A 12650-nucleotide genomic window follows, 5' to 3' on the forward strand; every position below is an offset into this window, starting at 1 on the left:
TACTTTGAATCAAATAAATGCAGGCTTGGTGAACTTCTTTAAAAAAAAAAAAAAAAAAAAAAATACTGTACAAAACATTCAAAACATTTTTCTTAACTTTCTCCAAAACTGTTAGAACTCTCAGTTTCTATTTCCATAAAAAAACTAATGTTAGTTCCCTTCAATTCTAACAAATGTAAAAAATTGTTTAGGTTTCTTACCATAGTACGGTTGGCTGTTTAGTCCCCTCTAGTGGCCAAAATAAGCATTACTATTATCATACAGGTGTACTGACAAATAAAACACACTTTAACCTCATTTAAATGCTTTCAAATAAATATAACATTTATTTATCCTACATGATAATTAAAACAGGGAGCACCATATGATTGAAATCTGAACAAATCAAATACTGATTTTCAGATCTGAAGTGACATCAAATGGGTATATATGGTTTAATATTTCGATGGTCTATAAATACACCAAAAGAATTTGGCCCAGCAAAAATCCCTGTATCCCAATAGTATCATAATCTGTCTATTTGTACATAGACATTAGCTATTCCATTACAATCTCTCCACAAGTACACTTATTCAGACACATATGTCCATCTTCATCATAACACCTCCATAAGCATCTCATTACCAAATATTAATCAACATACCGCTGCTCTCCTCACAACGCACAACAGCATTCACTGTGAACAGAATCAGATAAAGGGCTTTGGTCATTTCATAAACAAACTACATTGCTTATTTCAATCCGGATATACAGATTATTGAAATGCCACTGGCCTGAAGTCACAGTTTTTGCTACATCTATTGTATATCAACTGAGTTCTTCAGCTCTAAACACACATCCGGATGTTAATCATAATAATATGTACTGAGAATGATGGAAAAAGGTCGTGCATGCACACGTTTGACATACGCCATCACCCTTTTGGACTACATGGAAAAAGGGAGATGTGACTGAAATCAGATCTGGGGGCTGTGCTACGGAGTTATGCTGGCTCTATCTGACGCAAAGGAGTTTTTCCAGAGACCTCCTCCCTCTTGTGTCTGCGAAGATATCGTATGGCAGAGAGTGCACTGACATTCGCGAGAAGAGCTGAAAAAACAAAAACACAGATATATGTCATTATGGATTACTATTAATTGTAATACTAAATCAAATTTGTTAATAAAATAATTAAAATAATTGTTAAAATAATTAAAGATGATAAACTAGGTGCCTCTCCAAATTTGTCCTGATTATTAAAAAGATATCCTTGAGGTATTAAATCATTTGTTGCAAAGAGATCTATCACTTAAAGACAGAGTTCTTATTATTAAAAGCAGAAGACATTTGTAATTTATCATATGCTTCTCAATAATTTTATGTTAACAAACGCACGTTAAGTTAATTGAAAGCATGTGGGCAAAAATTTTTATACATTAGGAAATCAATAATATTGAATTCATGAGAGACAAACTTATTTTCTCTGTAAAACGCATACAATTCTATGTAAATACTGCCAAATAAATGATTAAATCAATGACTCACTTTATTTAAAAGTAACCATAAGTACAGGTGAGGTCAAAAGTTTACATACACCTTACAAGAATCTGCAAAATTTTACCAAAATAAGAGCCATGTTTTTTTTTTTGATTTAGACACGATATTTCACATAAAAGATGTTTACATATAGTCCACAAGAGAAAATAATAGTTGAATTTATAAAAATGTCCATACAGTTGATTCTTAATACTGTTGTTTATGAGTCCCCTATTTGTCCTGAACTGTTAAACTGCCCGCTGTTCTTCAGAAAAATCATTCAGATCCCACAAATGTTTTTCAGCATTTCTGAGTATTTGAACCCTTTTCAACATTGACTGTATGATATTGAGATCCATCTTTTCATACTAAGGGACTGAGGGACTCATATGCAACTATTACAGAAGGTTCAAACGCTCACTAATGCTCCAAAAGGAAACACAACGCATTAAGAGCCTGGGGATGAAAACTTTTGAACAGAATAAAGATGTGTACATTTTTCTCATTTTCCCTAAATATCATATTTTATTTCCATTTAGTACTGCCCTTCAGAAGCTACAGAAGATTCTTGTTTCCCAGAACACAAAAGCAGTTAAATTTACCCTGGTTTCAAAAAGTTTTCACCCCCCGGTTCTTAATGCGTCGTGTTTCCTGTCTGAAGCATCAGTGAGTGTTTGATCCTTCTGAAATAGTTGCATATGAGCTCCTGAGTTGTCCTCAGTGTGAAAAGATGGATCTTAAAACCATACAGTCATTGCTGGAAAAGGTTCAAATACACAAAAAAACAAACAAAGAATTTGTGGGACCTGAAGGATTTTTCTGAAGAACAGCAGGCAGTTTCATTGTTCAGGACAAACAAGGGACTCATGAACAACTATCACTACACAAAAAAAGCTGTGAATCATTCAGGTAACAAAACAGTATTAAGAATCAAGTGTATGTAAACTTTTGAATTACTACTTTCTCTTGTGAATTATATGTAAACGCCTTTTATGTGAAATATCTTATTCAGGTCAGCACTACATAAAAATAACATCTTATTTTGCTAAAATAATTAACATTTTGCAGATTCTGCAAGGCGTATGTATACTTTTGATCTCAGCTGTATATTCAGGAAAGAAAAAAAGATACATACCAGCTTTCCAGGTGTCTCCTCCTCCTGAACCAGTTGATTTTAGCACCCACGAGGCAAAAGCAATACAAACCAAGCACATGTCTGCCTGTCTCAGAGGCAAGAACGGAGCATCCAATCCTAGAAAAGAAGCACGGAAATCAGAACAAATGTGCAGCTTTATTTAATGATCAACAAAAATAAAAAAATGACTAAATAAATAAACAACCAACCAAATAAATAAATGTACTCAATAATGTATTCAAAAACAGACAGGCTTCATAAAAGGCTTTTTAAATTTATTTATTTTTTTATCATAATCATAATAAGAACAAAACCAACTCTTTCTGAGATATACACTACTATTTAAAAGTTTGGTGTCAATAAGATTTCTTTAATCAAAAATACAGCAAAAACAGTTATATTGCGAAATATTAAAATAATAATACATTCAAATATTGCAAAATGTAAAATGCAAAACTACATTTTCAGCATCATTACTCCAGACTTCAGTGATAAGTGATCCTTCAGAAATCAGTCTAATATGCTGATTTGCTGCTCAAGAATCATTATTATTATCATCAGTACTGAAAACAGCTGTGCTGCTTAATATTTTTGTGTAAACTTTGAATTCTCTGATGAATAGAAAGATTAAAAACAGTTATTTGAAACAAAATTTTATCTGTAACAATGTAGTCTTTACTGACATTCTTGATCAATCTATGTATCCTTGCTGAGTACTAATTATTATTTATCAATAAAAGTATTAACAAAAACATGTTAAATTACAATACATACTCAAAAGTAAACAAATATAATAATATTTCAGCAGGCAGGTAGTAAATTTATACTGACTAATAAGCTAATAAGACTAATAACTAATACTAATAAAACTAATAAGACTGAATCCCAAATGATAAGTGATTGATGAAGTGATGACGGTTAAGTGTCCAGATGTTCCTGGAATTTCCTCTATTTTTACATGAACTTTAAAGTGAATCATGTTCCTAAATTCTGGCACACGGCAGATTTGAGAAGCTGCCCAGCAGGACTGAAGACTAATTCGCACGTAGTACCATTCCATGGGCCTGGGCATGGCTCTACATGTGACTAGATACTCTTAGTCAGCAGCTACTGACAGAAAAGAGGTGAGAGTTGACTAACATCAAAATTATTGGTAACACTTTACAATTAGGTAAATTAGTTAACATGAATTAAGAATTAACAATACGCAGCATTTATATAGTTAATGTCAATTTCAACATTCACTGATGCATTATTAAAATCACAAGTTTTGTTTGTTAACATTAGTTAATTGCACTGTGAACTAACACAAACAAACAATGAACTAACATTAACAAAGATTAATAAGTAGTGTAATAAATGTATTGTTCATTGTTAGTTCATGTTAATTATCACATTAACTAATGTTAACAAATGACAATTTATTGTAAAGTGTTACCAAATCACTTCCAGAATATTTAGAGATGCCAATGTATTTTCTTATTTTATGTTTAGGTTTAAAGTGAACAAATAAACCCTTTAGGAAAGTGTTAGTGTGTAGTTTGCAGTTGTGCAGAATAATGTGTGGTAGAAGTTCTTACTTGGATCAGCGACAACTGTTTGCATCTCCACACACTTCTTCTGTTGTTCAGCCAGCTGCTGGAAGATGCGATTCTCCAGGTTGAAGAGCAAGGGATCTGGGAAGGGGCTCCCATCAGGGCTCATAGCATTAATAGGCTGAATGATTCCTTTGTGAAATGCCTTCACAGGAACAAGTTCTCCAGAACATGTCTTCTCTTCAGGTACGGTAAAACCTGTGCGTCGAACTTTTCTAAGCGAAACAGGGCTCGTCCAGAGGAAGTCGCTCTCATCTTCAGAGAAGAAGTGCTCGTACATGTCAACAGTATCATGGTTGGGAGACTTATAGTCATACCGTGTCACTACCTTGACCACGGCGTTGTCATTCTCATCATCTTCATCTGAATTCCCAGGGGAGTCAGGGAAGAAATAGTCATATGCCTCTGGGAACTGAATGTTTCTGTTAGCTGAGCGGGAGCAGGAAAATATGGGAACCATTTTATCACCACCTGACTCTTCCACAATTGCATCAAACTCAGAGAAGAAATGGTCATACGTCTCAGGCAAAGAGGTGCCCGTTTCATCAAGGTATGAGGCAGCTACACTGTCTGCACGAGATGCACAACGTTCAGGCTCATCCTCGCCAAAGAAAAACTGGATAATTTCAGAAAAGGTTACACCACTGCTCTCGATTTCTTCTTCATCATCAGAAAAGATCTTTGAGCCTGAAGTGTTCACATGGTAGAAAGGATCCATAAAGTCATCTCCGACCTCTGAATGGATTGAATGCATGGAGGCATTTCTAGAGCTATCTAGAGCTTGCAGGTTCTGCACAGACATGTTCTTACACATTCTTCTAAAGCACTGCTGAGCATTAGCCGTGTAGAGATGCTCAGGAAGAGCGGTTTCAGAACTTATGTGCACCATTTCGTCACCCACAACCACTGGATCTGGATCATTCTCCCACATCACACCACAAGAGCTAGGAACTCGACTCGAACTCGCCCACTCACTCAACTCGTCCTCTTGCTTAGAAGGAAATGGGGTTTGAAGCTGTGCGAGGTCTTCATCCAGATCAGATATGTATGACATGTCTCCACTTAAGCGGTCTGGCTTTGAGTCATCAGGTTGTGTAAAGTAGCCAGAGTCTGCTGCATCTGTTGTGTCTACTATGCTACCATCCTCAGGCTGGGTCAAAATGCTGGGGTGCTGGGCGTTACTGATCATCCTCAGACGTAAAATGTCATTGATGGTTAGCTTTTCCATTTCATTCCAGAAGGAGGAGATAGCAAACACAGGAACTGGAAGTTGATTTGAAGCATCAAGAGAAATACTCTCCAGATCTTTGGCTTCACTTTTTAACTCACTGGAAGTAGAGTCCTCCATTTCAGCCAGCATATTTTGAGGCAACTCTGAAACATCTTGAGTGGGATCTTCACTGAGCATTTCTTCTGTAGGACCATCTATGTCTTTACTAGATCTGATGGACTTGCCACAAAATAGCTGTTCACTAGTTGAAAGAGCAACTTCATTATCACTAATGTCTCTTGTATCGTCTGTTTCATCCGAATTTCCTGTCTTTATGGGTGAGGCATTTACAATTAACACCTCACTAGTCTTGTTTCTAGTTTGGATATGATTTTCATCTGTTCCATGAACAATATCATCAGACATATGACTCTCAGTCTTTGCATCTGACTCATTTACAGGTATATTTCTGTTTATTTCAATGGTTTGAGAGGTCAAACAGCTTTGAGATTCTGAAATGTTCTCTTGAATACATGCGTTTTGTTTCTGAGAAGCTTCCTGTGAACAAGTTAAGGTCTCGGGAGCTTTTTCATCCCAACTAAATTCTGCTCTTTCAATGTTGTCAATTAAAAACAAGCTGCTTCCTTTGGTTATTTGAGATTCCGAAATTTTCTCATGAACACATGCTTTCTGATTTTGAGAAGCTTCCTGTGAGCAAGTAAAGGTTTCTGGTCTGTTTCCCTCCGAAAAAGATTCAGCTCCATCAATGTTGTCAGTTAAAGAAAAGCTGCTTTCTTTGGTGATTTGAGATTCTGAAATGTTCTTATTAATACATGCTTTCTGTTTTTGAGAAGCTTCCTGTGAACAAGTTAAGGTTTCTGGACCTCTTCCATCTGAACAAGATTCAGCTCTATCAATGTTGTCAGTTAAAGACAAGCTGCTTTCTTTGGTGATTTGAGATTCAGAAATGTTCTCATGAATACACACTTTATGTTTTTGAGAAGCTTCCTGTGAACAAATTAAGGTTTCTGGACCTTTTCCATCCCAACAAGATTCTGCTCTATCAATGTTGTCAATTAAATTTAAGCTGCTTTCTTTGTTGATCTGAGATTCAGAAATGTTCTCATGAATACATGCTTTCTGTTTTTGAGAAGTTTCCTGTGAACAAGTTAAGGTTTCTGGACCTCTTCCATCTGAACAAGATTCAGCTCCATCAATGTTGTCAGTTAAAGACAAACTGCTTTCTTTGGTGATTTGAGATTCTGAAATGTTCTCATTAATACATGCTTTCTGTTTTTGAGAAGCTTCCTGTGAAGAAGTAAAGGTTTCTGGACTGTTTCCCTCCGAACAACATTCTGCTCTATTAGTGTTGTCAGTTAAAGACAAACTGCTATCTTTGGAGGCTGAAATCTCTACTATATTACAGCTGCTTGGAACTGTCTGTTCATTTTTTAATGGAGAACAGTCAGTCTCATTTCCTAAACAGGATAAATCTTTGTGCTCAGTCAATTTAAAAGAGACTGTAGAGGAAGGAGGCTCAGTTGAATCAACAGCACTGGAAACGCTAGGAGATAATAAGGATTTCCTCTGACATCCTGCATCAGAATTATCACTTAGAGGTGCTGATAAGGTCTCTCCATTACCGGTCCTGCTCTCTCTTAAGCGTACGGCAGGATCAAACTGAAGGGATTTGGTTATATTTATTCCACTTTCTTTTACATCCAGAACTTTATCTGTCTGGGGTAATAATGACAGCTCACTAATCTTTGCTTTCAATTGTCCATTGCTTACAAGGGACGTATCATGCATGCTTTTGGAAATAGTATTAAAACTTATGTTTTCAACTTCTGGCCTTGGACGTGTGGTGCCTAAATCACTGATAAAAGACAAGCTTTTTGAAAACTTAAAATCAGATGAAGTTTCCAAGTCAAATGTGTTTCTAAGCTGTAAATGACCTGTATTATGCGCAATAGAAGGTGTTTTAATTCTTTGAAGTGATAGGTGCTCTGTCTTCCAGACATTTGAAGGAAGGTTGTTCATCTCTTCCCTCTGAATAAATCTCTCTTCCTCTGATTCACTTTGATGGTAGTGGATCTGAGCCTCATGTCCAAGCTCTGCTGGTTCAACACTCATTCTCTTCTTCTTCCTCCTCTTTCTCCTGGACGGTGACACTGGGATCTGACCGATTGGTGACTCTTTCGAGCCAGAACTACTTACGGCACCCAGTTGAGCAAGGTTTTGTCTTGCTGGATATGGGTCAGTCATGTCTTTTTTAATAACCACTACAATTTTCTCTTTGTCAGGTGGCTTTGTTTCAGGTGTCAGCTGTAGATCTTTGCTGAGGCCGTTATATCTTCCCTGTTGCTCTTGCTTCATTCTTACTGTAATTAGGGGTGTTGTCAATGGCTTTCTTCCAATGACTAGCTCTGTGTCAGACTTTGATGCATGTTCTTGTGCATTAGCGGATGTGATCTTTAAAGCTTTTTCTGAGGCTTTATCGCCCCAGGTATGAGCCACACCCCGTTTAGTGATTTCTTCTCTAAGACTGGGCTTATTTCGGACAGATGGACCAGTATCTACAGACAGAATATCCTGCTTATCAATCAAACCCTCCAGATGGCCCGTCTTCTCACTTTCATGAATGACAACGTGGCTTTGTTCCAAAGGCTGTTGGTTTTCTGTGACACTTTTTAACTGCTCAAAAAATAGATTAACAGTCTGAAGGTGCAAGTCTTCCTCACTGCCAGAGAGAACCTGCTCCGGACTACGTATTCCATACTTGCTGAGGTAATTACAGACAGGTGAACCCTCACAGTCTGGAGGGCCATCAATCTGAAGGTCTGGATCAGGGTCTGTGGATGCTGTGCCCACAGTAGGGTTCCTGCTTCGAAAGAGGCAGCCCATCTCATCAATGTCACTCATTCCCGAGTCCTCTCGGCTGGCAAGCACTGGAGACAGCAGGTCACAACCCTCGCACTCCTGAAAAAAAGAGTCCCAGTCTTGGTCGGAGATGTGCACACTGTAATCAAAGTCGTCCATCGTAAATGGATGATACACAAGTGGCTCTGAATCTACAAATGAAACATGAATTAATCACTGAATGACATAAATGAATTACAACAATTGTAGGAACATGCAGAAATGTGGATACTTTTATTGCCATCATAAAAATGGCAAAACCAGTATCAGCTGACAGGTAGAATTTATATGTGACCAGTCTTATGTGGCATGGGTATATTTGTAGAAATAGCCAAAATACATTGTATGGGTCAAAATGATAAATTTTTGTTTTATGCCAAAAAACATTAGGAAATTAAGTAAAGATCATGTTACATGAAGATATTTTGTAAATTTTCTACTGTAAATATATCAAAACGTAATTTGTGAGTACTAATATGCATTGCTAAGAACTTCATTTGGACAACTTCACAGGCAATTTTCTTAAAATTGTAATTTTTTTGCACCCTCAGATTACGGAATTTCAAATAGTTGTATCTCGGCCAAATAGTGTCCTATCCTAACAAACCAAAACATACATCAATGGTAAGCTTATTTATTCAGCTTTTAGATTATGTATAAATCTAAATTTAAAAACATTTACTCATATTGACTGGTTTTGTAGTATATATATATATATATATATATATATATATATATATATATTTATATACATATATCTTCTGTTAAACTAGGACTACACATGTTGCAGCCACAATTTGAGATACAACATACTTAAATACATTTTTTTCAGATACAAGGTGCAATTTTACACTAATATTAAACTCACAGCAGAAATCTGTACAGTACCTGTTCAGTGGTGTAAAAGTGCAAAAGTCCCAGAGCAGTCAGCCTGTCAGACCACTTCAGTAGCCTGAGGCATAGTGAATGCCCTTTGAAGTGTGTCCTTCTGAGTAAGAGTGGTACACCACAGGCCCTATGATTTGTTATAAATAGAACGTGTTACACATCACGTAATACATGCAGCACTTTCTCTCTCACTCTCTGACACCTTCCACCAGTCCCCCAAACAAATGCGTACAAAGTGAACACCATAGCTACTTGGTTGGCAAGGCTGTTACATAATCTGCAAGTATACAGTATGGAAAAAAAATTATTTGATCCCCAGATGATTTTGTACATTTGCCTACTGACAAAGAAATGATCAGTCTATAATTTTAATGGTAGGTTTATTTTTTTATTATTATTTTTTTTTTTAAGATTTTTTTTTTTTGGTATTTTTGCCTTTATTACGATAGGACAGATCAGACATGACAGGAAGCGAAGAGGGAGAGAGATGGGGGGCGGGATCAGGAAAGGTCCTCGAGTCGGGATTCGAACACAGGACGCCCGTGCCCACAAGGATTTCGGCGCCGACATGGTAGGTTTATTTTTACAGTAAGAGACAGAATATTAACAGAAAATGCATTTCAAAAAATGTATCAATTGATTTGCATTTTAATGAGTGAAATAAGGAAAGGAAAGGAGGTGAAGTGAGGCCAAGTATGGTGACCCATACTAGGAATTTGTGCTCTGCATTTAACCCATCCAAGTGCACACACACAGTAGTGAACACACACACACACCGTGAACACACACCCGGAGCAGTGGGCAGCCATTGCTGCGGCGCCCGGGAAGCAGTTGGGGATCGGTGCCTTGCTCAAGGGACTCACCTCAGTCGTGGTATTGAGGGTGGAGAGAGTGCTGTACATTCACTCCCCCCACCTACAATCCCTGCCGGACCTGAGACTCGAACCTGCAACCTTTGGGTTACAAGTCCAACTCTCTAACCATTAGGCCATGGCTGTATTTGATCCCCTATCAATCAGCAAGATTTCTAACTCCCAAGTGTCTTTTATACAGGTCACAAACCTGGAGCTCTCTCTTAAAGGAAGTGCTCCTAATCACAGTTTGTTACCTGTATAAAAGACACCTGTCCACAGAAGCAATCAATCAATCAGATTCCAAACTCTCCACCATTGCCAAGACCAAAGAGTTGTCCAAGGATGTCAGGGACAAGATTGTAGACCTACACAAGGCTGGAATGGGCTACAAGACCTTCGGCAAGCAGCTTGGTGAGAAGGTGACAACAGTTGGTACGATTATTTGCAAATGGAAGAAACACAAAATAACGGTCAGTCTTCCTTGGTCTGGGGCTCCATGCAAGATCTCACCTTGTGGAGTTTCAAGGATCATGAGAACGATGAGGAATCAGCCCAGAACTACACGGGGGGATCTTGTCAATGATCTAAAGGCAGCTTGCACCATAGTCACCAAAACAAAACAAAAAACAAAAATAAAAAACTTGAGCCCTTTGGCATCAACTCAACTCGTCCTGTTTGGAGGAGGAGGAATGCTGCTTATGATCTCAAGAACACTATCCCCACCATCAAACATGGAGGTGGAAACATTATGCTTTGGGGGTGTTTTTCTGCTAAGAGGACAGGACAACTATACTGCATCAAAGGGTCGTTGGATGGGGCCATGTACTGTCAGGTCCAGGACATTGAAGCCAGCTCTTGGATGGGTATATCCCAAAACATACGGCCAAAACAACGACAGAATGGCTCAAAAAGAAGCACATTAAGTTGCTGGAGTGGCCTAGCCAGCCTCCAGACCTTAATCCTATAGAAAAATCTGAGGAGGGAGTTTAAGGTTCGAGGTGCCAAACGTCAGCCTTGAAACATTAATGACTTGGAGAGGATCTGCAAAAAGGAGTGGGACAAAATCCCTCCTGAGGTGTGAAATGCATTTTTCTGGATTTCTTTGTTGTTATTCTGTCTCTCACTGTTCAAATAAACCTTCCATTAAAATTACAGACTGATCATTTCCTTGTCAGTAGGCAAACGTACAAAATTAGCAGGGGATAAAAAAATTTCCTCACTGTATATTATTATGGTTTTCAGCACTGCAGAAGTCAGAATCTACCAGAAGAATGACTGGCCATGAAAAAACCTAATATATAAATTTCAAACTAGTGAAAAAAGTTAATGAGAGGTGTGGTGGCTTTAGGTTGAATTAGTGCCTTATTACACTCTAAAAATGCTGGGTTCTTTTTTTAACCCAAATGCTGGGTTTAGCTTGTTGGGTCATTTTATTGGGTTATTTGTAACATTTTATGGAGTCAGTCACAGCATCTTTCAGCTACGAGTGAAACGCAAGGTGGCGGTCTGAGGTTTATGGTTACCCTGGCGAATAGCAGCCCATCACCAACTCAGATTTCGGCATGAGACTTTTCGGCACTATTTCTGTGAAAAGTGATTATAGAGAACAATTGAATACACTTAAAATGCTACTTTTAAATCTAAATTTTTTTATCTCTAAAATGCTTGTTAAACGAATTGAATGGTATGTAATATTGTAAACTATGCTGTATTCACCTAAATAAATTCAATTTGTCTTTTCCAATTAACTTTTTGTCCATCGGTGCTCTTGCTTAATGATAAATGTTCATCTTTTGATTATTGCTGTTGGCTTTATAATTGTGGTTTTTAATTTCCCACCCATTTTAAACCAGTACTGTAATATAATCATTTTTAAACAATAATTGACTTAAATAAAACAACCCAGCATGTTGGGTAAAAACATTTAAGTCAAAATAACCCAGCATGTGTTCTGTCCAATATTTACCCAGCGCTGGGTTGCCAAATAACCAAAGTTGGGTTGTTTTTAACCCAGTATTTTTAGAGTGTAGTGTTATTGTAATAGTTGTTAAAAGTTCAACTTTGCCATTACTGGAAAAAAAATTACATTTTAAAATATACTATTTTTTTTTCTAAATATTACTGTTTTTACTGTATTTTTCTTTTTCTTTTTTGTTTAAAAATTATTTTTCTTTGTTTTACAGAACATTAGCTTTGAACCCCTTACAGTAAAAAAAAAAAAAAGAAATTAAGAAATTTGTACCAAAAAAACATCAGACAAAACACATACATTATATAGACTGCACAGTACAAATATAATAATTTATAATATATCTTAGAAATTTATCATTTATATAATATATAAACTGTAGGTATATTGTAGCCTTTTATTTCAACTCTCATTGACATACCATTTGGCAGCTATGTTTTGGCACAGGCTTAGTGAGGAAGGCAAAGGATTGTATTGCCTGCAGTAAAAAAGATTCCATCAGCTGACACAGTGGAGGACTCTCAAACTAGAGGTCATATGATTCTGTCTGTTGCCAGCTTTCTGC

General features: G+C 37.1%; 1 protein-coding gene across 1 annotated transcript; it reads right to left on the minus strand.

Annotated features, from left to right (window-relative positions):
• Positions 1-303: 303 nt before the first annotated feature.
• On the minus strand, positions 304-8520 carry LOC141291318 (uncharacterized). The gene is made up of 3 exons (XM_073823492.1): positions 4231-8520; positions 2651-2767; positions 304-1089 (listed from the first exon to the last, which is right to left on the minus strand). The coding sequence occupies exons 1-3, from the start codon at positions 8492-8494 to the stop codon at positions 983-985; spliced, it is 4488 nt and encodes a 1495-aa protein (XP_073679593.1). The 5' UTR covers positions 8495-8520; the 3' UTR covers positions 304-982.
• Positions 8521-12650: the final 4130 nt, after the last annotated feature.

The sequence above is a fragment of the Garra rufa genome, chromosome 18 (genome assembly GCF_049309525.1).
Source record: "Garra rufa chromosome 18, GarRuf1.0, whole genome shotgun sequence".
NCBI classification, from domain to species: Eukaryota; Metazoa; Chordata; class Actinopteri; order Cypriniformes; family Cyprinidae; genus Garra; species Garra rufa.